The following is a 25,168-nucleotide window of genomic DNA, read 5'->3' on the forward strand; positions in this document are numbered from 1 at the left end:
GCCTCGAGAGATGAACCAGGAGCTTCCTCTGACAACCCCCATGCCTGCCATTCCCCTGGCAATGGTAATACCTTCTCCTGAAGCATCTGATGCGACCTGTGGGGAGAGAGGGTGGTGAAGGGCCTGGAGTTGGGGAGCTGTGTCTCCCTGGGAGGAGGGAAAACAGGCAGGCAGGCTTGGACAATGCTGCCACCTAGTGGGGAAATCCTATCATCTCTCCTGGTTCCTAACCCCGGGGTCATCCTTGGCTGAGCGCTAGGCTACAGGGCTTGGGGAGAGCGGAGGTGCCTGTGCTCCTGAATTTGGGAACACAAGGCCAGAGGAGGCCTCAGGAAGGAAAATGCACACCCAAGGGAAGTGTGCATTGCCCACATTACTTTGCCCATCTGTGCCTTGGTTCCCTCTTCTGTGTAGTTAGGGCCAGTAGTACCTACTTCATGGGGTTGTGATGGTGAGATGAGTCAATCTATGTGAAGTATCTGGCAAAGTGATAAGTGCTCAATAAATGCTCTTGTGGTTGATCTAAGGGGTAACTGAAGGTTTTTAGCCTTGTCTCCCTTCTACACACAAAAAACCTGTGCCTTCTGTACAAATACAGTATTCTTTAGCTCCACCAAGTCCCTCCTGTTTCTAAATTCTGGAGCTGCCACTGTTCAACCCAAAGTATGGGAGGCTCTGTGGGTCCCAACCTCTCCCCTCTAATTCTGGGGTGATTGGGGGAAGGGTTCTAAGCTCCAGCAGTTTCTCTCTCCCCTCACCCCAGAGTGTGTGATCATAAAGGCTCCAGGCTGTGACATCATAGAGCCCCCACTCCTCACAGAAGTGGTCATGAGTCTGTGGCAGTGGGCGAGGGTGTGGGTGTGGCTGGTTGGGCTGGGGGCCATTGATACAGGTGGGGAGTGGTCCTGGAGCAGTGGGAAGGAGGAAAGCTTGGGGGGAAAGGGTCAGTGCCCCCTAAGGGGCTGGGAGGCCAAGCTTCAGCCTTTCTCTTTGCTCTCCACACTGCTCTCCCATCCACCCCAGCCAGCGTGGGCCTTCTTGTGGAGAATTCCATTGATCTTGGAGAAGTTCCTAGAACAAAATCGAGCCCCTCCATAGCCACACTAAGGCCGTGAGGGCTGGCGGGGCCCTGGGTCTGCTTCTGTCTCTTGGGGTGGGAGGTAGGGGTCTGCTTGGCTCTTGTCAGAGACTTTGCTCTGGGTTCCCAGCACCCAGTCCGGAGAGTGCCAAGACCTCGGCCCTGGGAACAGAGTTGCTGGACTTCATAAACAGACGCAAATTCTTTGATTACCCAGACTCAGACGAAGCCAAGATCCTGGCCGTGGCCCAGTTTATCCAAGAGGAACCTGTCTTCTTTGCTAATGCAGGTATGAGTGGCTTGAGAAGGGGCCTCCTCCTGGTCAGAGCCTGGAGAAGAGCTGACCTTGGGGATGAGTGCAGGGTCCCCACCTCCTCTTCCTTGGCCAGCAGGGCCCTCCAATGCCACTATCTTCCGCCGCCTCCTGGTGGGCATCCTGACTGCGGCCTTCTTCTTCTTCCTGTTCCAGTTCTGCACTCACGCGTAAGGCCGCCCTCCCCCGCCCAAGGGACCTTCCAGGGCAGAGGCCTAAGGGCCCAGAGGTGGCTTCCTACCTCTGATCTCCATACCCCATAGGAGCTTCCAGAAAGGGGCCTAAAGAGCCAGACAGCCCTGGATGCCACCCTGAGTGCTCAGACCCACCCTCCTCCCCTGCTGAGGAATAAACGTGTTTGCTTTTCTTCCCGACCGTTCAGTAAGCAGCCAGGGGGTCCTGCCCTGATCTGTGGTCATCCTGGCTTTCTATCCCTAGCCCCCCAGCCCAGCCCCAGCCTCGAAAAACCGGGCTAAGAGGGCCATGGTGGCGTTCACGCAGATCGTCTTTATTAGCGGTCTGTAAAGCACCTCCCAGGGTTCCCCGACCCCAGACTGGAGGAAGCCTTGAGAGGTCTGTAGCACCAGGGACATGCCAGGGCCTGAGGGCAAGATGTGCAGCCTAGGGGGGACAGAACCGGGTGCCCCCTCGCCTGCCCCGGGGATTGCTCAGCGCTGGGAAGGCTGGAGGATAGCAGCCACCTCCCTCCCCCCACCCCAACAAATTAGTTTGAATTTGGGTGAATAAATAAGATTCCTCAGGCTGGTCTCTCCTGGAGCGAGCGACCAGCCCTGAGCAAGGCCCATGGGGGTTGGTTAGGGTGGCCCCTCCCGCCCAGACGTCGGGGAGCCTAGAGGAGTTGCAGCAGGGGGTGTGGGATGGCCTTGGCAGCCGGGCCTCCCCAACATTCTTTGACTCCTGGTCCCCTCGAGTCTCCATCAGTCTCCCCAAGCCCTCAAGCCTTGAGTGGATGGAAGCGGTGTCCCTTCCTGTGCCCTTCGCTCTTCAGGGCCCCAGGGTTTTGATCGGAAAAGGGGGTATGCAGGAAGGGGTTCGCTCCCCTCGGCTCAACGCCAGGCACCGTGGGGAGAAGAGGCCCTCTCCCCCCGCCTTCCACCGCACCTGGTCCCTCCTCTCAGCCCCTGAAGGGGTCTGCGCCCGCCCCTTCGGAGTCCATTTGACAGTCCTGGGGCTGTCAGGCCCCTGGCTCCCCACCCCCATCCTGCAGCCCAGAGCCCGGTCCCCGCGGGAATAGGGGTGGGGCTTGGGAAGGGGTGGGGAGGGTCCCCTGGCCCCAGCCTCAGTCCTGGGTCTGAGCGGGAGAGGGCGGCGGGGAGCTCCGGGGCCAGAAGAGGCGGCAGGCCCCGCGGCAGATGAGGAAGAACCAGTAGAGCTGGGGCGCGAGCAGCAGCGCGGCGCCCAGGTTCACGTGCGCCGGGATGGCGAGCGGCACGGCGAGCAGCGGCAGCCCCGCGTGCCGCCCGTAGGCCCAGTACAGGTAGGGGAAGAGCAGCACCCGGCAGCAGAGGAAGCTGAGCAGCATCAGGGCGCCGTTCACCTTGTGCAGCAGCGTGTGCTGCTGCTTGTACTGCGGCGGGGGCGCGGCAGAGAGCGGGCCGGGTGAGCGGCGGCGGGGGGCGTGCCTCCGCCCGCCGACCACGCCCCCGCCCGCCGACCACGCCCCCGCCCGCCGACCACGCCCTCCCCCTCCCGGCCCCGCTCCCTCCCTCCACCCACGAGCCTTCCCCTGGCTCTTCCGACGGCGCCCGGCTCAAGGCCCGGCAGCTCGCCTCCCCTCTACCCCACTCTACAGTCGCTCCCCGACCTGGCACTTGGCCTGTCCTTTAAAGATTCCGGGAAGGTCCCCGAGTGTACCTGCCCTTCCCGTGCCCTCCCATCAGGCTCCTACCCTCTCAGGGCCCCTCTCACCTGGATGAGGATCTTGCCAAGGCAGACGAAGGGCGTGCTGACCTCTGCCATGAGCAAGCAGCCGAGAAAGAAATCTCCCTTGCCCTGACGCCACACCTGAGAGGACAGGAAGGAAACACCCGGCCTCGCTGGGTCCCTGGGCAGCACCTGCTCTGCTCTCTCCATCACTTTTGGAGATGCTTAATTTTGAAAGTCTGAACATGACCTTACTGTATCCCACAATCTTGTAGGTAGGATTGTATACAGTATGTTCCATATGAGGACACCGAGGCTCAGAAACATACAACAGCAGCTCCGAAGCACCACGGCTCGGTATGGCCCCGCCAGGCCAGGCTGACCCCAGGCCCTTTTGCTGTCTGGGGCTGGTCTGGCACTCAGTAAACCCTCTGTGGGGACCCTCCACCCTGGGCCTGCCCTGCTGCTGGAACCTGGACCCATGGCCCCCCAGGTTCCTCACAGTGCTGGCGTGAGCAGGACATGGGGGCCCTGGCTCAGTGCCCTGACTCACCACCGACAGCGGGAAGCACACGAGCACCATGACGGCGTGGTGGAGCACCATGAGGAACTCCTTGTGCAGGTAGCCGCGCGCCACAGCCCACATGCTGCCTGGGGCCCGGGCCCCTCCTTCGTCCCCTCCATGCCCCTTGACCTGGTGCTTGTGCCAGTGACAGAGAAACATGGCGTAGATGTCGTAGATGAAGTAGGGCACTGCAAACTGTGTGTAGGCAGAGGAAAGCCAGTGTCTGTGGGCAGAGGGAGTGGGTGGGCAGAGAGAGAGAGAGGTGGTCAGGAGGAAAGGCCGTGGCAGAGCCGCAGCAGTGCTGGGGTTGATGCTGGAGGCATCGTGTGAGCCAGAGCTCAGTGCTCTTCAGGGCCCTGAGGCGGATGTGGACTCAGATTACATGATGAAACCCCAGGTGAGAGGGCAAGAAACTTGCTCGAAGTCATGCAGTCCCATGGCTGGTAGGCAGCAGTCATGAGATTCAAACCCAGACTCTCTGACTTCAAAACCCACCCATTTTTCATATTCATTTATTCATTCCTCCCCCCAATATGGTGGGAGAAAAAGATAAAAAGACAGCACACACCAAAGGGCAGCAGTAGAGTGAGAAAACAAGCTCAGGCAAGATGTGAAAGGCAGTGAGGTTGGGACAAATAGAAGGGTGCGCATGCCGGGGGAGAGCATATTGGCTAACAGTGACTAGTCATTATTACAGGCAGGAACTATTCTAATATTCTAAATCTTTTACATGCACAAACTTATTTACTCCCCTACAAAAATCCTTTAAAAAGTAGGTATGGTTATCCCCTCCATTTTACAGATGAGGAAACTGAGAGGCTAGGTAACCTGGCCAAGAAATAAACACGAGAAGCCTGGCTCCGCAGGCCTCACTCTCAGCCCGCTGTCCCCTGGAAGACTCGAGACGCGCATGGGAGACAGGCCCCGCTGGGGAGCTGGTGCTGCCTGTGCCACTTGTTCTTCCTGGATGTGGCCCAATCTCTTGTTTTTTCAGGTACAGCCAAGCATTATGGAAAAAACGCTGAGCAAAGGGAGCCAAGAGCAGAGAAAGTTCTCTGTACTTTGAGAGTAAACAAAAACGAAAAGTGCATAATATGCAATATTGCATTTTCCTGCTTGAGTCAGTACATCGAGCCCTTTCTCTTAAATCCTACAGTGCTGTGACAGGTCCGAGGTGGGGGTGGGAGGTCAAAGCTAGGTGGAGGGGCAAAAGTAAAGTCAGCCAAGAAACGACGCAGAAAAAGAGCTGAGACCAAATGTGAGGAGCTGCTGGAGAAGTGATGAGACCTGGAGGTAGACTGGGGGGTGGGGGGGAGGTGGGGGGGCGGGGTTAAGCTGGAAACAGAACGCAAGCCCTGGGGGGAGCAAGCCCTGGGGGGAGGCTGGCCTGAAAGGGAACAGGAAGCCCATGCTGGCAATGGTGGTTTCAGGAAAAGAGGAGCTGAGACCCAGGCTGGAGTGTGTGACCAGGAGGGAGACAGAAGGAGCAGCTTAGCGACAGAGGGCAGTAAAGTGGAAAGGGGTCCAGTAGCCTGAGGGAAGTTAGAGCAGGGAATGGCCAGGAGAGCCCACTGTAGCAGACATGGTAGGGGTGGGCCCACTGTCTTTTAGGGGGACCAAGACCACCCACCAGTCCCTGGGCAGCAATGTGAAGGTTTAAACCCAGACCCACCCTCTGAGCAATTAGTTGCTCAGAAGTAGGAACAGCCGTTGCCCCTAGATTAACCCTGATCCTCATCTACCTGAGGATTAAAAAGGGAGGGGAAGGAACAGAGCTGGGGGGAAGGAGAGGTAAGAGCCGGAAGGTGACCTCTGTACAGAGGCAAGAGGAGGAAATGTGTGGGGATCCAGGCTCATTTGGACCCAGGGATGGAGAAGAGGGGAGAGGGCAAGAGGAAGCCAAGTCACAGGGGTGGAGTCTGAAGAAAGAGTTAAGTACCCACTAGATGTGAGCAGAGCTGCTCTAGGCATTTAACATACACAACTCAACTCCCCGCAGCTGCCTTTCCTGGGAGGGATGTACTTCAACCCACAGATGAAGGAACTCCTCTGCAGGGAAAGAGGGGGCACCTCTAGGTCAGGCTCATCCAGACAATGTCCCTGGCACTCGACAGCCACCACAGAAAGGTAGCAGGGCCAGAGTGAAGCCTGGGGCATCGTTTGCATCCTTAGAGGCAACTCTGGTGCAGCCCATGGGTCACTTAGAACTGGCCCGTCAGCACCACGGACAGGGCCCCTCTCCTTCCGCCTCCTGCCCCACCTCTCAGGCCCCGGCTTTTTTGGCAAGCACCAGGCACTGCAGCAGCGGCCAGTGCCAAATTTTGACCTCTACACACACACACACACACCACTAGTGGCCTTGTTTATGTCATCTCTCTCCTTTCCCTCTTGCACGGAGCTGGGGCTGGATCCCTGGATTCTGGGAGGAGGTGAGGGGTGAGCCCAGCATGAGGAACAAGGCACCCCAGTTAGCTGCTGGTTGGAAATGGGGTCTGAAGGGTGTAGGGTGGGAGGAGGTAGGGGAGAAATCAGCATTCAGAACCTATGATACAGGAGGCTGGGAAGCCCCGGAGCTGCTTTGACGATCCTGTTTGATCCCCACTCCTCCTGCTGGCTCTGACCTTTAAGGACAGGACACGGATAAATTTATCCCTGGGTGTTGAGTTGCAGCTATTACAGTTAACTTGCTCAGGCCCAGGTGAAGGGCTTGGGGACCCCTAGAGGAGTCCCCTAGAAGATCTCAGGGGTCACACCTACACACAAGCTGCTGGAACCTGGGCAAAGGGGGTCTCATGGCACTTACTGGTCATCAATGATGTGCTTGCAGGAGGTGGAGACGATGTAGCCAGCTGTGGAGGCCATGACGGCTTGGACAGAGGACACTAGCCTAGGGAGGAAGAGGGAGCAGTGGTAGAGGGAGTAGACATAACCCTTGGTTTCTCCTCTTTACTGTCCAGTTACCATGCTTTGTACTTGGTTACTTCTCAGGTCACCCCCTGCCCATCTTTTCCCAAGGCTGCCTTACCCAGGGCTCACGCCCACCACCTCAGGCTCCTGCACTTGCCCAGCTGCCACTCATCAGTCCACCCCATTCCTGGCTGCCAGCTTCCTTCCCTCAGTTGTGGACACTGAGTTGTCTCCCTCCCAGGACACCAGGGAGGTCATCCTGAGGTGAGGCAATGCTGAGAATGTGTGGCTGATAACAGCGCCCCTCCTGGGGAGGGCCAGGGTGGGGACAGCAGAGGATGGCAAGGGGAAGCCCTGGACCTGTTCTCGCACCACTCAGCTGCCCAGTCATCATACTGGTGGCCAACTAGTCCCGCCGGTCGCCAACTAGTCCCTCCGTGACTCCAGATTCCCCTTGGCCACTTCCCCACTGTGTCCTTAACTGCTGCCATTCTCCACTCCCCAACCCTGGCCCTCATTCCACAGTTGTATGGAGTTCTACCTTTCACTCCTCCGTCCCTTGTCCCCCCAAACACATGCTCTGAATAATGCACAGCGCTCTGCCCCTTGCCTCCTTCCCTAATATCTTGTAGGAATGTTTTAGTCACATGCTGATCCTGTTTTGGAGGGTGGGAGGGTGAATGGGGAAAGGAAAGAAAAGCAGTTGAATGTGAGTAGACCAGATGGCTGGGTTTGGATGAGGTCTCCTGGGACAGAGTAAGGCAGTGAGGAGGGAAGGAAGCTTGGAGGTAAAGCCCACTGACCCCCTGAGGAGCCCCCAGATCCCCCCGGGCCAAGGGTCCGAGGAAGGCCTGGGTCCCATTCATCCCCATAAAGCCTGAGGGGGAGAGGGACCGAGGGGAAGGGGTGCGGTTTACCTGGCTGAGACAATGACTGCATCGGCCTCCTCCCAGCGCAGCTGGGGCAGCCGCTGGAGCGTGTTCTTGGAGAGGAGGAAGAGTCCAGGGAACACCACCCCCCCAGCCACCATTGGGGTCAGCATGGTGGCTCAGGCCTCGGGAGGGAGAAGAGCAGCCAGGGAGGGACGGGGAGACTGAGATGCAGGGAGTTAGAGGTGGAGAAAAGATGCAAAACCAGAGGAGAGAGAGAAAGAGACAGGGGCACAAAGCGGACAGGGCAGGAAGGGCTGGGGCAGGGGAGCCAGACCCGAGGCGGGGAAAGGAGTTAGATTAGATGGGGAAAGGGGGGAGACCAGGGAGAGGGAGCATCCGGGAAAGGGAGCCGGAGAAAGCCAGCCAGAAGGAGGGAGAGAGCTGAGGAGGGGAGGACTTGGTGAGAGGACAGGGAGGGAGAGGGTGCAGGAGGAGGAGGAAGATGCGGGTGGGGGAGGGGAGGGAGAGACAAGGCAGGTGGGGGGGCTACGTGGAGAGGCTGGGAGGGCCGGAGGAGGCGGGGTGCGGGGTGGGGGTGGGGGTGGGACTGTGGGGGCAGCCCTGAAAGGCCGGGAGAGAGGGCGGGAGGGAAGAGAGGCCGAGGAGCGGCCGGGCAAGTGGTCAGCGGTCAGCACTGCTCTCCCGCCTCTGGCTGCCGCCACAGTCCCCGCCGCCCCGCACTGACGCCGCATGGGGCATTATAGAGAGTTCATGCCCAGCCCCCTGCCCCCTCAGTGGGAGGGGGAGGGGGAAGGGGAAGTCACCAGCTTGGGTAGGGCGGGGGAGGGGTGGGGAAATGATGGCACCGACCAGACACCAAGAAACCGGACCTGCAGTGGCGTCTCCCCATGCAGCTCTGAGCCACAGCAGCGGCTGCGACAGAGATGGGGGGAGCAAAGAAGGAGGGAGGGGGAGGCCCTTAAAGAGACCGCAGCTGCGGCACGGGGGCTGCTGCGGACTAGGGCCAGGGGAGGGGAGGCTCTCCTCTTGCAGGGGAAGGTGGCCCAGGGCTCCTGGGCCAGCTGGGAGGGGGCTCTCGGCCCCCAGATGGGCCTGATCCTGTTTCCCACCAGCATTTTGCAAATGCCTGCCAACACCTGTCCCTCAGTGGCCTGTTGGGGGGCCCAGCTTAGGGGGCCCACTCCAGCAGGGGATAGAGGATTCCCTGGAGGAGGGAGTGGTGCATCTTGGGGTCTCTGAAGGATTATTTTAAGGAATGGATAGGAATAAAAACACTTCAACATAGTGTCCTTCAGACTCAGAAGCATCCACAGCCTTCACCCGGGTGGCAGGGAGGGAAACTCCAGGTGTACCTATATGCTGTGCCTCTAGGTCCTGGCTCCACTCCAAACTGCCCTGTGACTTCGTCTAACTGTTGTAACATCACTGAGGTAACGGTACCTGTCCCCTATTTTCAGGGCAAAAATGGTCCCTAGGTCTTCAGTGACCTCCCCAACAACACACACATAATAAGAGGCAGGAACCCTTTCATACTAGGTGTGAGAGTGGCTGTGGAGTGTGAAGAGGGTGGAGAAATGCTACCTCTCAGAAAACCTACCTGGAGCCCTAGGATGCTCCCGCCCCTGTCCTTCAGCTTCCTGGCCTCTCCTGGCCTCCCCTGAGCACTGGTCACTCTTTTTCTCCAGGTTTATTATGCTTCTTTCTCTGCGACTTCACAGAACAGCCAAGTTTCCGATTGGAAAGGACCAGGGATTGGCTGGTTCAAGCCCCTCATTCAACCGTATGGAAACAGAGGCCCAGTGACTTGGCCAAGGTCACGCTGCAGGTCAGAAGCTCAGCCAGAACCAGACTGGTTTCTGCCTTGGTGCTGCCTTCCCACCCTGCACCCAGCAGTCCTGTGGACTTCTGCATGACGTGGGACCTGCTACCCAAACCTTTGCTTTCCCGGCCTGCCCTATAAGATACACCTCAGTAAGCAGCCCTACAATTTGCTTTTGCCTGTTTCAAGCCTTTTCCATCTCCCGCCCCCTAAATCAAAGAGCCGGGATTTTCTATTGCACGCTGCCCTCTAGTGGCGTGCTGAGGAACAGACCCTAGGAGGCCTCTGGCCTCGGCGGGAGTTCGGGACAATTTTAGAAACAATAGTGGACCTAGCTTCCTGACCTCAGGGCTTCACTTAAGGGGACCCAACTTCCTGAACGTGTCCTATGTGCTCAGCACGGGGCAAGGTGATTTCCCTACGTTCTCATTTCATCTTCCCGGATGGTAGTATCCTTGTTTTACGGACGGGGGACGATGCTCTAACCACTGAGCAAACCGGCCAGGGCTGTGGGTATTATTAAATCCGTTTACAAATGAGGACTCCACCGGTCAGAGATGCTAAATGACACTCAAAATATTCCACAGCCAGTGTCTCTCGTGTGCTGAGTCGCCCCGCCCCGCCCCCTGCGCGGCCGCGCTCACCGCCAACCCTTCCTGAGAGAGGGTCAGCGCCACCAGCCCTGGCCCCCGGAAGGGCGCCCTCACCCTGTCCTCTTACTTGGACGCCACCAGAACAGCTTCCAGTCTCTCCATCTGCAGGTTGGAGTGGTTCTCTAGGCCCCAGCAGAGGAGGGTAAAGAGCGACGGGAAGAAGACGCAGCCCACTGCGAAGAGCAGAGCCATGCCTGTCTGGGTGGAGAAGGCGAGAGGAGACGCCATGAGCACGCCCGGGCGTCGATCCCTCAGGCTCGGACCCCACACCTCGGCAGCGCAAACGGCCCGTGGGATCCATCCCTCTGTAACCCTCAAAAGCCACCGGGGGTTCGTACGCACTTTAAACATCCCTCGTTCAAAAGCAACCGGACATCCTATTTTTTTGGTAGCAACCCAGTTCCAACAATTTCATTTTTTCCTGTAACCCTGAAGGTGGTCTCTGCCTCCTAGTCCATCTCACACCTTAAAATCCCTCCTGTTGCCCCTCAGCCCGCTCGAGGTGTGGTCCTCCCCACCCCCCGGCCGCCTGTCCTCCGCCCCGCCCGGCGTGTCCTGGAGCCGCCGCCTGCGCCCGGCCCTCACCTCCGAGGGGCAAGGTGGAGGCTAGAGAGGGAGGCTGCCTCGTCAGCACTCAGAACTCGGGAAAAAAAAAAAAAGAGGGAGTATCCAAATGATAAAGATATTTGAAATTTAAAAGTAATATTTCTTTAAAAGAAAACACTCCCAAGGCATTATCCCATTAAAAAAAATGAACCCTGCAAACATATATATTTACGTATATGTTATTTTTGTCTGGAAAAGCCTCCCCTCCCGACCACTCCAGGGAGGGGAGAAGTGGGAGAGTCCCAAAAGGGATATAAAGAGTCGGGGCCTGCCATCCTACACCCCTGAAGCGTCTCTGAGGGGACCTCCTCAGGATTCAGGGAAAGTGTCAAAACTGCAAAGGCACGAGGGCGAGGCAGCGCGGCCGAGGCCGTTGGAGAGGGCGGGAGCGTCCCTCTCCCATTGGTGGACCAGTGGAGGGTTTGGAATATGCCGTCCTCCCATTGGCCCACCTCTTGATACTTGTGCCCTATCATGTGCTTCCTGGAGGAGGGGCCTGCTCTGGTCGGGGATGAGGGGTGGGGTCTTCTCTTGCAGAATTGGCCAATTAGGATTTGTTGATGACTTGATGGACAGCTGGGTTTCAGGGGCAGAGCGGAAAAAGGAGACGAGAAGTGGAAGGAGGGCAAAGTAAGCACAGCGAGAGGAGCGACGTGGAGCCAGAGGCGAGGGTCCCTAGGACAGACTGCCGGGTGCCGGGTGCCGGGGGGGGGGGGGGGGGCGCGCGGAGTAAAAGGTGAAGGGGTTCGCCAAGGAACGCATGTGCTTAGCCCATGGGCACAAACAAGTGTGGCGAGGGCCAGGGCGGGGGCCCGCTGGATGGCGGTGGGCAAAGGGGCGTGGGAACGGGGCACGTCTGTAACAGTGTCAACAGTTAAAAAAAAAAGCCTAAGTAGTTGCTGCTTTAAAAGGCAGTCTAGGGCGCCCTGGCGGGGTAGCTCAGTGGGTTAGAGAGCGTCCCGGTTCCGATTCGCCAAGGTGTCGGGTGCGGCCCGGAGTGAAGGACGGGATAGGGTAACGGCTTAGGCTGCGGTTTCTGGGCGGGGCCCCCGGGCTCCAGGTCCAGACTCCGCGGATAACAAAAGAAACGTTCTGCGCGGCTCCATCTGGCTGAAGTTCAAAACAGGCAAAGCATCTTCCGTGAAGAATCAGAAGGGCGTTTAAGTGGGGGGAAGGTACTGACTGAGAGGAGATTCCGGGGAGCCTTCTGAGCCCACGCTAAAGGGATGTCCTTACATTGATCACTGGTATATACGTATGTAAGTGTTCCCTAGAAATTCTCTTATAATTGGTGCACTTTGTTTAAATTAAGCTAGAATTTTAAAAATGGTAACAAATGCAGGTTCTTCTGTCCCTGGAATGATGGTGGGCCAATCTCTGACCTCAGTTCTTCCTCTGTGAAGTTGGGGAAATAATACCAGCTCAGTAGCTGCTACTTATGTAGCATTTACTACGGGCCAGACACTGTTCTGAGCGCCTAAAAACATTCAGTCATTCCCCCAAAACAACTTTGTGGGTAAGGATTATTATTGCACCCATTTCACAGGTGAGAAAACAGAGGCATGGAGAGGTTTGGTACCTTGTCCACAGTTAAACAGGGAGTGAATGAGGTAGGGTTTTTTCCCATTATTTTTTTTTTCCATTCCACAACACATAGAGAACGTATTGGTCACTATACTGTTAAGCAGATATAGAAAACTCATAAATTCATTTTCCTATAGGGTCTGAAAGGTTACATACAAAGAGACAAAACATCACTGAATACAGTTTAGATATGTCAGTCACATTTTCAGAGCTGATCTCTGTCCATCGTCCTTGCTTCCTTAGTTTCATTTCCCCCGCTCTGGACAGTCTTCTGAAAATTCAATTCAAGGTTAAAATAAGATGTGGCCCCTGATTGCCTAACAAGCATCCATTCTCAACAGCTTTCTTATTTTGTTGGAGACTAAAAGGTGCCTACTTTTTTTAAAAAAACCTATATTTCCCAGCTTCCCTTGCAGTTGGAAGTCTGGCCAATATGATGTAAGCAGAAGTCATTCTGTGGGATTATGAGGAAAGCTTTTTGGAAGGGAGTCAATGTTGTCAGGAAGAACTATAGATGGCGCTCAAATATGTGGAAAGATACTGAACTGAGGTTTGAAACCTGCCGGCTCATGGCGAGGATTAAATAGAAATAGTGTGCATAAACTATTTGCACGGGCTTCTGGGCCTGTTAGCTGCTCTTATTGTGAGCACCCGCAGTATACAAGGTACTGAAATACTAATAAGCTTTACATATATCCTCTCACTTAAGATCATTACAATCTTACAGATAATCTCCCCATTTTATAGATGGAAAAACCGAGGCTCGGGAAAGTGAGATGACTTGCCCCAGGTCACAGAGTAAGTGGCAGAGCTGAGACTCAGATGAGGGTCAACATGACTGCTGCCTTCTAAGTTGGGAGAAGAGAGGAGAGAAGAGAGGGAGTAGCAGAGGAAGGGATGTGGAGGGGCGGGCAGAGTGGGAGACGCTTTCCCTTCTGGTGCGAAGGGACAGCCATTCTCCTCTGTAACTGGGGCTTACCCTGGAATATGGAATAGGGAAGGGAAGAATCCTGGGCCATGAGCTGGTAAAGGCCAGGCCCCAGCTGCATTGGGATCTGGACTCTCCTACGTTTACTTCCTTCGTTATTAATTTCTTCAAACAGTCCAGGGCTGTGCGGTCTTGTCTGAGAGGTAAAGGATCAGGGGAGAAAAAGAAAAATAGTTGTTTAGAGCAATGGCTTTTAACTTTTTTAACAGTAACCCCCAAAAGATACATTTTATTTCCTGACTCAGCACATGCACACACATGCCGAATTGAACCTAGACTTTCTCACGATCCTTATGTGCAGTGAACTGTGGCATTTTCTATATCAGTTTAATCCCCCATTAAGCCAACTTCACAAACCATTGTGAGTACCAACTCAAGTGGGAAAAACCTTGGTTTCTCAACTTTTTTTTATTAATGCTCTCCTAAGGAGCCTTTTTTAGACATTTTGTTTCCTAATTGCCACTCCTCGTGAAATTTTGATAACATATATTGTCTATCTGTGCATTATATGTAAAAAAGATTTTTTGCCCCCCAAGAACCAATTTTTGCCCCCTTAGGGGCGATATTACCCTTGTTGAGAATGCATTAGAGACATTATACCAACTCATTTTCTGAGCCTTTACACACCATCCCAAAATCCAATGAGACTGTATTAATTCCATTCTACAGATGCATAAACCAAGGTCAAGAGGTTACATTAATTACAGAGGACTGAAATGGCTGGTAAATGAATTGGGAATCCAGAGACCTACCGAGATCCTAACTCAGCTGTTTAATTATCTTTAAGAAGCTTTGCTTCCTCACATGAAAAATGGTGCGGCTGGTCCAAAGAAGTGTTCTCTGTGTGTTGTGTTTTTTCCCCATTTGACCTAATGATAAACACTTATACAGCATTTACTAATGTCAGTCACAAGTCGACACCCTTTACGTGTATTAACTAATGTAATCCTCACAGTAACCTAATAGGGAGATGTCATTATTACTTTCCCTTTACAGATAAGGGAATTGAGGCACAGAGAAGTTGTGTGACTTGGCCAAAGTCACACAGGGAGTAAGTGGCAGAGCTGGGATTTGAACCTAGTAGTCTGAGTTCCGGAGTACTTGCTTTTACCATGTATTTTAAAGGGAAACTTTTTATCACTATAGAAACTAGAAAACCATTATCACTTGTTGTAAATGGAAGGTAACAAAAAATAATAAGATGAAAAAACTTGTTCTAACATCAAGCTAGATGCTAACACCTGCTCCAAAGTCTGAGCTGGAGGCCTGCTCTCTCTTTGTTTTATAAAAAGACAAGATAAGCACCGGTAGAGAGGTGTTAAAGGGCTTCTGGCAGCAAAATGAGACTTTCTCCTGGAAAGAGGTGTTGAAAGAGAATTGGAAAGAAGTGTTGAAAGAGAATTGGAAAGAAGAGCTTTCGCCTGTGTGTGTGCGCCTGCACGCGCACATGGGTGCTTTCTTGCTGGTCTGTGTAGCACCTAAAAAGACCCAAGATGGTATGCACCCCATACACCGAGACCCCTTATCTGGCAGTCCAGGAGTGTCGGAGCACCCCCTGGGGGCAGGGGGACAAGGCCGGCCAGTTCTGGCACGGGTGCAGCCGCCCCCACCCTGCCACCTCTGAAGGCAGCGCCCACAGGGGGCAGCGTGGGTGGCACTCACTGCCCCAGGGCCGGGCCAGGCTCTCCAGGCGCAGGCCCGCTTTCCCGCCTCGCCCAGCTCCCCAGGAGGGTCTCACACCCGCACGCTGCGCCCCAGACCTGTCACTCAGTTCAGCCCGGCCAGAAGTTTACCGTTTCCTGCTACTTCAGGCTCCGTCGCCCAAATGCTGCTGGTTCATCCTCTGCGTCCCTGGCGCAGGGCGGCCCCGGCCGCAGGGGTGTGCAGGCCTGATGTCGTCGGAGGCTGTGAATGAGTAAACAGTAAGCCGGCAGAAGTGGCCCATTTCCCACATGACACCCAGGGAAGGGTCCAATTCCCCCGGCCGCGCTCTGGGGACATTCATTATTTAGTGCTTTAATTGTACCGGTCCCAGGTTAGGTACTATTCCAAAGAAGTCCAGTCCCACCCTTTAGCGGTACAATAGAATGGCCGAGGGGCACAACAGGCGAGTTGGCATCAGAACACTAAGGGTCCAGGCCCCTTTTTTCTCTCATTGACTGTGTGACCTTGGTCAAGTGTCAGACCTCTGTGAGCCTCAGTCCTGTACACCACACGCACAGTCCCACTGCCCGGGCTCAAATCCTAGTTCTGTCACTCTCTAGCCAAGAGAACTCGGGCACGTGATTTAATGCCTCTGAGCCTTGGGGTTCTTATCTACAAAATGGGGTAAGAGCAGTACCTCTTCATAGAGCTGCTGTGATGACCGAATGTGATATTAAGAGTTGTGGGTGTTATATTTTTTAATGAGCCCTTGTTCTAGGCCAGATACTCTGCCTACATTTCCTTTCATCGCCACAATAAGCCTGACGGTCTCTCTGTAATCCCTACTTTCCAGATGAGGAAGACTGAGGCTTAGTGACCTCAATGGACTTGCCCAAGGTCGCACAGACGCAGCACTAAAATTCAAATCTAGATCTTGCCCAGTTCTAAAATTCCTTCTCAGCTGGGTCATAATTCTTTTTCATCTATAAAATGAAAAGGAAGAGGGAGAAAAAAAAAAAAAAGGTTACTGCCACTCAGATCTACTGTTAGGATTAAATAAAATAAAGTCTGTGGAGAGGCCTGTACCGATGCTTGCTCTAGCTCAGCTCAGCTCAGCTTCTTATTCCCCCAGGGTAATTTCCTAAGCACAGGGCTTTCATTTTCATAATAAGGAGGCTGCTGAACCTCGTCTTAGACTCTGGGAGGTAATATTGTCTGATGTCCATAGGAGGGGCTGCAAGTATGAGATCAAATCAGAGCTGCCAGGTTCCCTTCCCACAGCCAAGCCCAGGCCTGCGTAAAGGCTCCTTTCATCTTCTGGCTTCCTCTGCATCTCAGGTCTCCCACCCACCCATGATGATAGGGAGTACATACCCCTTTTCTCTCTTTCCCAGGGGCAGTGCAAAACTACATGTGATGATATCTGACATCTCCAGCTTTGAACGGTAGGTAGAGGGAGACCTGATGGCTATCCAGTTACTGTGAAGTCAGTTTCTTCTAGCCTCCAACAAATAAATGGTGTGATGTGGGAAGAAGTGGAGCCCTGGCAAAGTAGGGTGCATACATCACTCCTCCTATTGGCTTGGCACTGTCCACCCTCCTGCATAATGTATGAGCCCATGGTAGGAACAGAATACCCTCAGCAGCGAGTCTGACCACTGCAGGCCACAGAAGTGTCCAGGAGCCTTGCCAAGACTCACATCTCTGGGTTGGCAGGAGCTGAAGAGAAGGAGGGAGTATGTGTCTGTCACCTGGGGCCTTTCCTGGGGCTGGCCTCAACTTGGGCCTTAGGATTCTGCAAAGAAGATAGAGACAGACAAGAAGACATCCTCAAGAAGGCAATCTGACCCTGCCTTAGAATCAGGGATGGTGACATTGGGACAGCTAAGACTCCTGTTTTCTGAGCTTGAACCCCTTCTACAGGGGTGGGGGGTGGTATCAAGGTGGCCGGGACCTCTCAGTGTGGTTGAAGGTGAGAGGGGAGATTTGGGACCAAGGGACACGGACCATGGAAATTTTTGTGACTGCTTCATGGTGTAGGCAATCCCCAGGGGCAGCAGCTGTGATGAGGTACATCACGGGCACACACAGGCATATGGCAGCAGCGCCTTCAGGGGGGAATGCAGTCCTGTGTGTAGGACAAAAAGGTCAGGAGTGAAAGCTGGAGATCTGTGTGTCTTGGCTCCCTGGCAGCCACAGTAACTGGGGCATCTGGATAACAACACTTCATTGGTGGATACAGTTGGATTCGATTCATTCACAGAATCAGTGATTACTCACTGGAGACCCCCAAGGCCAGGCCAAGTGCTAGGGCTTGGGATATGGAGACGAGTCAGACCCAGTTACTCAGTGTAATTGGGGAGCCAGGCACTGAGGTGGAGAATTCAAATACCTTGTGGTCAAGTGATAGGCAGGTATATGGTGCCCAAAGCGGCCACCTCTGCCTGAGGTTGGCAGGAAGACCTCCCTGAGGGAAAATTGAGCTGAGGCTTGAAGGATGAGGAAGGAGTTCGGTAGAAGAGAAATGGGAAGGGTGTTGTTCTAGGCAGAGGGAACAGCATCTGCAAAGGTGTGGAGCTGTGAAACCCTATGCACTGGTTCAGGAACCTTGAACGGATCCTATAGTGGAGCCTTGAAGGAACTGATGGGGCACAAGACAATCTTACTTGTTTACATATTATCTGATCCCCACCACCCCCCAATGTAATGTAAGCAACATAAGGGGAGGAAATCTGTCTGTTTTATCTTCTGCTGGAGATCCAGAACCTAGAGCAGTGCTTGGCCCCAGTGGGGTATGTTTGGGAATGAATCACCCAAAGATAGGCAGGACCCAGATTGGAAGGTGTTGACAGTCAGCAAAAGCACTTAGGCTTTATCTTGGAGCCTGTGGGAGCCTTTGGAGGTCTAAAAATAGAAAAGGAACAAGATCTGCTGTGGGTGGGAGGAAATCATTTTGACAATGCTGTGACGGTGGGAGAAATCAGAGAATGAAGTCTTAAATTAGGGAACTGTCAATAAAAACGAGTGGGGTCAGGTTGAAAAAATATTGAGAATAATTCCAAGACAATTAAGTAGCTTTGATTTTTTTACAGTGTCCCTATGAGACAGGTGCTCTCCCTTTTACAGAGGAGGAAATGGACTCAGCGAGGCTCAGTGACTTGAAGTCACAGAGCAAGTTGGTGGCGCAGCCCCGGGCTCAGTCCTTCCTTCCCACCGGCTCAGGGCCCAGCCTGTGAAGAGGGTCCCATTCTGGAGGCTGGCGGCAGGAATCCGCCATTGCGGTGCTATAACTGTGGAAAGCCCGCGAGCTGACTGCCACTAAAAAGATCTGGTAGCCCTGGCCCGTAGCCCGTATTATCCCCATACGCCAAGGTTGCGGGTTCGAGCCCGGTCAGGGCACATGCAAGAATCAACCAATAAGTGCATGAATAAGTGGAACAACAACAACAAATCGATGTTTTTCTTTCTGTCACTGTCTCTCTCTCCTTCTCCCTCCTTCTCCTTCAAATCAATTTAAAAAACAACAAAGAGCCGGCAGCCGCGGAGAGCCGGCCGCGGAAGCGAGGCGCGGAGAGGAATTTCGGGCCTCGGCGGCCGCCGTAGGAGCCGCGCTCCGTCTCCCTGGCAACAGCAGGAAGCCGCGGGAGGTTTACCGACTGTGCGGCCCGGGGCGGCGCGGGTTGTGCCCGGCGCGGCGCGGAATCCGGGAACGGTCCGCGGCCGGAGGGTGCAGGTGATGCGGGGGGCGGAGGGAGGGAGGGAGGGAGTGGGGTGTGAGGACAGCAAGAGGGGTGTGGCCCGGCTCGGGCTGGGGCCTGCGAGGGAAGTGCCGCCCTCGAGTCCCCATCCCCGCCGTCCGGCCCCGGGGCCGTGGCTGGGCCCGTTTTCCCAAACGGAAGGTGGGAGGAAGGGAGCGGGCACCCCAGTCCAGTGGCCCCTCTCAGCCTCTGAGGCGCGGGACTTTCTCTCCTTTGCAGCTCCTGAACTGACTGGCGCTGTCCTGCCCCATGGACGTGAGTCCTAGGCCCCTTAACCCCCTCAGCGCCCTAAACGCACCCTGACTTTGCCCGCCTTCAGGCCGGACTGAAGAGGGGGCCCTTTACTCAGCCTAAACCCCTCCAGCTCAGGACGAGCGCTCTGAGAAAGAATGCCAGGGATGGGGACTTCCCACAGGAGGGCGCTTTCCACTCTTCCGGACGAGATGAAGGGTTTGCCAAGTAACCAGGAGGAAAGGCCTTGCGGGCCGAGGGAACCGTGTGGGTGGAGACCGGGGGGTGAGAGAGAGGGCAGGGCATTGGGGGACTGCTGAGATTTGTGTGTGGCTGCAGTGGAGGGAGGGGGAGGGAGGTGGGGCTAGCCCGGGCCTTTGCCACTGAGATAACTTTGGACTAAGTCACTGAGAGCCGTTGGTGGATTGTAAGGAAGGAAGGAATGCACAGGGACAGCTGGGGTGGAAAGGGGCAAAACTGCAGCTTGGAAGACAGTTAAGGGGCAGTAATGTTGGCTGAGGGATGGTAAAGAATCCAAGACAATAGATCCATTTGGGGAGACATTCTGAAAGGAAGTTCAGTGAGTCTTGGTGAAGTATAGAATGACCAACAAACCCTTCATGGTGCTGAAATGGGAATGACGGGGGAAAGGCAGGTTTGGGGAGGGAGCAAGAGAGTGTAGTCCTCTCGACTCTCTCTGCACCATCTGGTGGCTGCTCCTGTTTTCCAGCCACCTCAGTGTCCCTCCTGGTATGTCTGTGTTCCTGCAGCCCCTCCTACCTCCTTGTCACCCTTCCTCCTGTGCTCATTCAGGCCTCCTCTAGCCCTTGGAATCCCACCCCGGCTCCTGTCAGCAGTCCTTCCCTGCTGCTCCCCATCCCTGGCATCGTCTTCATCGCTGTGGGCATCTATTTGTTGCTGCTAGGCCTAGTGCTGCTGACTAGGCATTGCCTGCTGGTGAGGAGCCTCGTGGGGGCTGAAGGGTGGGCTCTGGAAGAGGAACTCAGTTAATCTGTGCCCTCATCTGCAGGCCCTTACTCTGAGGCTCCTTTGCTATTTATTCCCCCAATCTGTCCCTTCTGTGTGACCAGAGAGTTCCTCCTCTGCCGTCTCCTGCTGAACCTTCTCCTGCCCCTTTCCCCAAAACCATAGCTTGGCTATCCCTACCTGCCACCTGGCCCAGACCCTGAGCCCTGCCATCTCCTAGGCCCAAGGTTGCTGCACCGATTGCAGCTTCCCCTGTCAGGAGCAAGGTGCATCCAGGCCCCAGGACTGTTGCTGGACCTGTGCAGAAGCCTGCGACTTCCCTTTGCCTAGCCCAGCTCACTACCTGGATGCCTGCTGCCCCCAGCCCACCGAAGCTGTGAGTTCTCACACTCCTCTACCTCCTTGAGCCCTGATCTAGGAATTATCTATGCATTCATTTGTTTTCAACATTTATTATTCAGCACAATTCCAGGTACTGGGTCAGGTAGAAACAGCCAAAAACAACATAAACAACACATCAAATAATTTCTAGTGATAAAACCTGCTCAGAAAAAAGAAAACGGCGTCAGGTGGAGAAAAGTGACGTGTGTAACATGTAGGGCATACAGTCACTTCTGAAAATGGTAGTTAAAAGAAAAAACAGAGCCTCTCACAGAGCTCATCCTGTTCATTGAGTGAATACTATGTCCCATTATTATTTTCTCAACAACCCTGGGAGCTGTGTATTTAAAAAAACCTGTATATATTTTTTCTGATCACAAAAAGCATTAATTACAAAGTGTGCATGTAGAAACATATAGAAAATACAAGGCGCTTTATAAACCAGCCTCTAACCAAGGTTGCTATGTGTTGTGTATGACCCTCATATACTAATCTACAGTACTATCACTGCTGTATTTTGCTATTATTTGATAAAAATGAGTCATAATCACATATACTATATCATCACAACTGCTACTTACCCTTTTTAACTTTTCCTCACACCTTGGCCAGGTATCTATGCCTGCACATGTAGATAGGTAAGTATTTGTACCCTCCTTTGGCAGGGGAATAAGTTGGCTTAGGGAAGTTTAGCCACTTTTCCAATATCCCACAGTAGCCTTGCATAGCAAATTGTGTTAGAGACCTCAAGGCGCAGCCTGGCTCGAAGAGGACAGGCCATTTTTGCATTTGTGGGTTTAAAGATGTTCAGTGTAATCGACCACCTTCCTAGGCACTAGTTATTTTGGACACAGAGATTTAGACAGTAAAACTCCTGCCCTTGAGGTGGTAACTGTACCGTGGAGGGAAGAGTGAGAATAGAACGCCAAGCTGATGCATAACTTGGACTGACTGGTTGGTGCATTCAAGTCTCTGTCCTTCAGTTTCCTTAGGAACAGTAACAATCACAAGTATTACAAAGCTCTCGCCTCCTTCACAGCTGTCGAAAGTGAAGCTTACAACCCTGGCCATTTTGGCTCAGTGGTTAGAGTGTCGTCCTGTGGACTGAAGGGTCCCGCGTTTGATTCCCCACGAGGGCATATACCTCGGCTGCAGACTCGACCCCCGGCCCTGGTTGGGGCATCTGTGGGAGGCAACCAATCGATGTGTCTCTCTCACATCGATGTTTCTCTCCCCCCTTCCACTCTCTCTGAAAAAAAGCAATGGGGCAAAAATATCCTCTGGTGAGGATTAAAACAATAAAGTAAAGTTTAAAAAAAGAAGCTTACAGAGGCTTAAGTGACTGGGCCAGGACAAAAACCCAGGTGTCTCTTCCCAAGTATCTAATTCACGCATTATTCACTTAACCCAAGATTTATGGAGTCATTGTAGAGGCACTGGGCTGGGCCCTGGGGGCTCAGTGGAAACAAGACAGACATGGCCCCAGCCCTCACAGGGCTTACATTCCAGGGAAGGACACAGAGAAATAAGTAGGCAACTATAATAGTGTGAGAAACGATGTGATACAGTGCAGTGGTTAGTTTTCAGCCCTGTCTGTGATCAGAAGCGGATATCAGAAAAGTCTAGGATTGGATTGGAGTGTGTGAATTTTTAACAAGTTCTCACATGATCCTGCCCTATGCCAGGGTAAAGAACTACTGCTGTGACAAGGACAGCTCCCTTTACTGAGTGCTCACTACTCACCAGGCATCGTGCTTCGTTCTTTCCACTGACTCCTCGCAATGTCCTTAAGAAGTGGGTTTAGAAATGAGGAAACGGAGGCTCAAAACATGAATCAGCCAAACCTGGGGCTGAACTAGATTCAAAGTTGGGCCTGAGCTCTAACCAGTAAAGATGGCTGGCCTTCACAAAATCAAAGCAAAAGAAATCAAAGGAAAAACTGCAGAGCCTAGGGAAACACAAGGGTTAACAGTCTTGTGGAGTTCTTGTTTAATGTACTTAAACAGCAGATTCCTTCCAGAATCCGCCTGGCGGCCTGTGAGAGTTGAGAAATCCATTACTCAGTTATTAATGACTGGATCCAGTGGACAGAGCCAGGAAACACTTTTAATACCCTCTTCTGTGAAGTGAGGGCGGGGGAGCCTCTCTCAGCCACCAGTATTGTGCACAGCATGACAGTGTGGTCCTCCAAAATCCCACAGAGTTGACTTCATCCCTAGACTGGGACCCCTCAGAGACCCCCCAAACCACACCCTCATCAAACACAATGAAACCACTTTGTTCTCTTTCCCTTCCACCATGACACTTCTAGCCTCTTCCTTGAGAGCCAATTCTCTTGGCAGGAGCTCCAGCCCAATTCAGCTCCATCTGGAAACACAAGGTCCCTTCCCCTCACTGGAGCCCCTAGTGACATCTGATCTCACCAGTCATCTGACACCGCACCCCGAAACCTCAGCTGTTCAAAAGGTCATTCTCCTAATCCTGGCTTGGCCAGTGTCTGATCTGTGCAACTGTGACTGTCACTAGCTCTGCCTTAGGACTTAAGATGCCAATTTTCTGTCACACATCTTGGGTGTGTCCCACCCAGCCACTTGGCCTGACTCTAATTAATGCGTGAAGCAGTCTCAGATCATCTCTGTCCCAGGACAGGAGAGGAGTGGGTTGGAGTAGGCTGTTCTCCCTTCCTGTCTCCAAGGACATGCTGCTCCTATTCCCCAAGAGACAGACCTTCTGTTTCCCCTGGGAACTGAGAAGCCTTCTTCTTTCTTTGCCTACTGAGGGGAAAATGTGCTCTGGTTTATGCATTCATTCAACATACACAGTTGAGCATGATAGCTCAATGGAGACATGAGATGATTAGTCCCTGCCTTTGCAAACCCAGAAGGAAGCTGTTATTCCTGGCCTTGGGAGGCAGTGGGGTCTAGCGGGATCTAAAGATTAGAAGCAGGCATGCCAGGCTGTCCCAGCAGCATTCCCTAGTTGTATTCCTTTAGGCCAGGGATAGGGAACCTTCTTTCTGCCAAGGGCCATTTGGATATTTATAACATCATTCATGGGCCATACAAAATTATCAACTTAAAAATTAGCTATGAAAAAGGTTCCTAGATTTATTGAATTTCAAGTCCTGCCTGAGGTTGCCTTGGCAGGGCCAGACCAAATGATTTTGCAGCATATATGGCGTGCAGGCTGGACGTTCCCCACCCCTGCTTTAGGCAATCATTCCCCTCTATGAGCCTCCATTTCCTCTTCGGTAAAGAGACCCTACTCAAGGTTCTGATAATTAAAAGAGATATAACTTTTTGAGACATTAAAACTTTTTTAAATATGCAAATTACCATTTAAAAAATATATATATATTGATTTCAGAGAGAGGAAGGGGGGGGAGAGAGAGAAAGAGAGAGAGGAACATCAATGATGAGAGAGTTGTCCTTGATTGGCTGCCTCTTGCACACCCCCGACCAGGGATCCAGCCCGCAACCCGGGCATGTGCCCTGACCGGGAATCGAACCTTCGATCTCCTGGATCCTAGGTCGATGGTCAACCACTGAGCCGCGCCTGGCAGGGCACACAAATTACCATTTTTAAAAGAAATTAGAAAGATTTAAAAAACTAATTCCTGAATAGTCTGTGCCTTGCACAGAGTAGGTCCTCAGAAATGGTGAATGAGATTCTGCAGTTTGGTCTCAAGGCAGGGAAGAAATCCACAAAACCAACAAGTTATTTTCATCATGGACAGAAAACCTGTGTGTGACTTTCTCAATTGCACCAGCCACAAAAATGTAATAGAACCATCTTTGAGCTGAACTGGGACACCTGAATTCTAGCGTGAGACCAGGGCCAGTAGCTCTTTGGTCCTCAGTCTCCTTGCCTATAAAATGCGGAGAAAGAGAGAACCCCTTGAATAATTTCTTCCAGCTCCTGAACTCAGTTGTTTGGAACATTGCCTCCTTGCTGATTTCTCAACGGCACAGGGATTTGTTTGTCCCCAGGAATAGTGGATGGTACTCTCTGTTCCACTGGGCAAATGGACTTCCCAGGCCTCACTGTTTCCTTCTCCCGAGAGGGGAACAGCTTCAGGCTCTGGTCCCCATTCCTCTGCCTACCTCCCTCACTCCTTTCTCCTCTCCCCTAGGGTTGGGCCCCTCGATGCCCTCGTTGCTGCCCACTCTGCGACTGTGCCTGTGCGTGCCAACTTCCTGACTGCCAGAGCCTCAACTGCCTCTGCTTTGAGATCAAGCTCCGATGAGGACCCAGAGTCCCTGCCCTTTGGGGAGCGGCCAGCCCCCGGGGCTCACATACCCTCTTCCCTGAGGAGCCTCAGGCCACTGGAACCACAAATGGGCTGCCTGGCTCACTGGCCTGGGAACCAGCAGTGGAGAACTTGGCTCTCAGCAGAGCAAGACTCAGAGAACCATTGGCCGGCTAGACTGCAGCCCCTTCATAGGGCCAAAAGAAAGAGGGGCTAGTGCTCTGGCAGGTGCACCTGCCCTCTTCCCCTCCCCAAGCAAACTCACGTTGAAGGGGAGGGTGGGGACACTGCTACCCACAGACAGCATTATGTGAGGAACTTGGACCTTAAGGATCAGGATATAGGGTACCCTAGCATACCCAGGCCGTGGGCTCTTGGTTATTCTGAGGTGTGAGTGTAGCACCTGCATCTGCTCTCTCTCTAAAGAAATGGGCTCCAGAGAATCCTAGCAGCTCCCATCAGAGCCCAGTCATGGGAGGGGGATCAGAGGAGGCAGGGCGGGCCACATGATCTGAGTCCCCTTTCGCCTTCTCGCTCCACAGATCTCTGTCCAGATTTTTTTATTTTTTGAGGGCACCAGTCTGGATTTCCAAGGAAGAAATTTCCTCTGAAGTACCGGTAAGTGGGC

General features: G+C 53.5%; 2 protein-coding genes across 4 annotated transcripts; one reads left to right on the plus strand and one right to left on the minus strand.

Annotated features, from left to right (window-relative positions):
- Positions 1-1,871: 1,871 nt before the first annotated feature.
- TLCD3B (TLC domain containing 3B) lies at positions 1,872-10,304 on the minus strand (the record flags this gene model as incomplete). Of its 3 annotated transcripts, none has more annotated exons than XM_081132804.1 (5): positions 1,872-2,979; positions 3,321-3,416; positions 3,829-4,063; positions 6,644-6,727; positions 7,665-8,537. In XM_081132804.1, 5 exons carry the CDS (start codon positions 7,787-7,789, stop codon positions 2,692-2,694), a joined length of 828 nt encoding a protein of 275 aa, XP_080988930.1. In that variant the 3' UTR covers positions 1,872-2,691. The 3 variants fall into 3 exon arrangements, with proteins under 3 accessions (XP_080988930.1, XP_080988931.1, XP_080988932.1); XM_081132805.1 differs by lacking the exon at positions 7,665-8,537 and adding an exon at positions 10,180-10,304 and having other exon boundaries at positions 1,880-2,979; XM_081132806.1 differs by having other exon boundaries at positions 1,880-2,979; positions 8,510-8,531.
- Positions 10,305-18,463: 8,159 nt separating this feature from the next.
- Positions 18,464-25,158, plus strand: LOC308555090 (uncharacterized protein). Its single transcript, XM_081132911.1, has 6 exons — positions 18,464-18,667; positions 18,912-18,947; positions 19,737-19,880; positions 20,131-20,286; positions 24,424-24,768; positions 25,083-25,158. Exons 2-5 carry the CDS (start codon positions 18,942-18,944, stop codon positions 24,535-24,537), a joined length of 420 nt encoding a protein of 139 aa, XP_080989037.1. The 5' UTR covers positions 18,464-18,667; positions 18,912-18,941; the 3' UTR covers positions 24,538-24,768; positions 25,083-25,158.
- Positions 25,159-25,168: the final 10 nt, after the last annotated feature.

This window comes from Miniopterus schreibersii (assembly GCF_964146895.1).
Source record: "Miniopterus schreibersii genome assembly, chromosome: 3".
In the NCBI taxonomy this organism is placed as follows: Eukaryota; Metazoa; Chordata; class Mammalia; order Chiroptera; family Miniopteridae; genus Miniopterus; species Miniopterus schreibersii.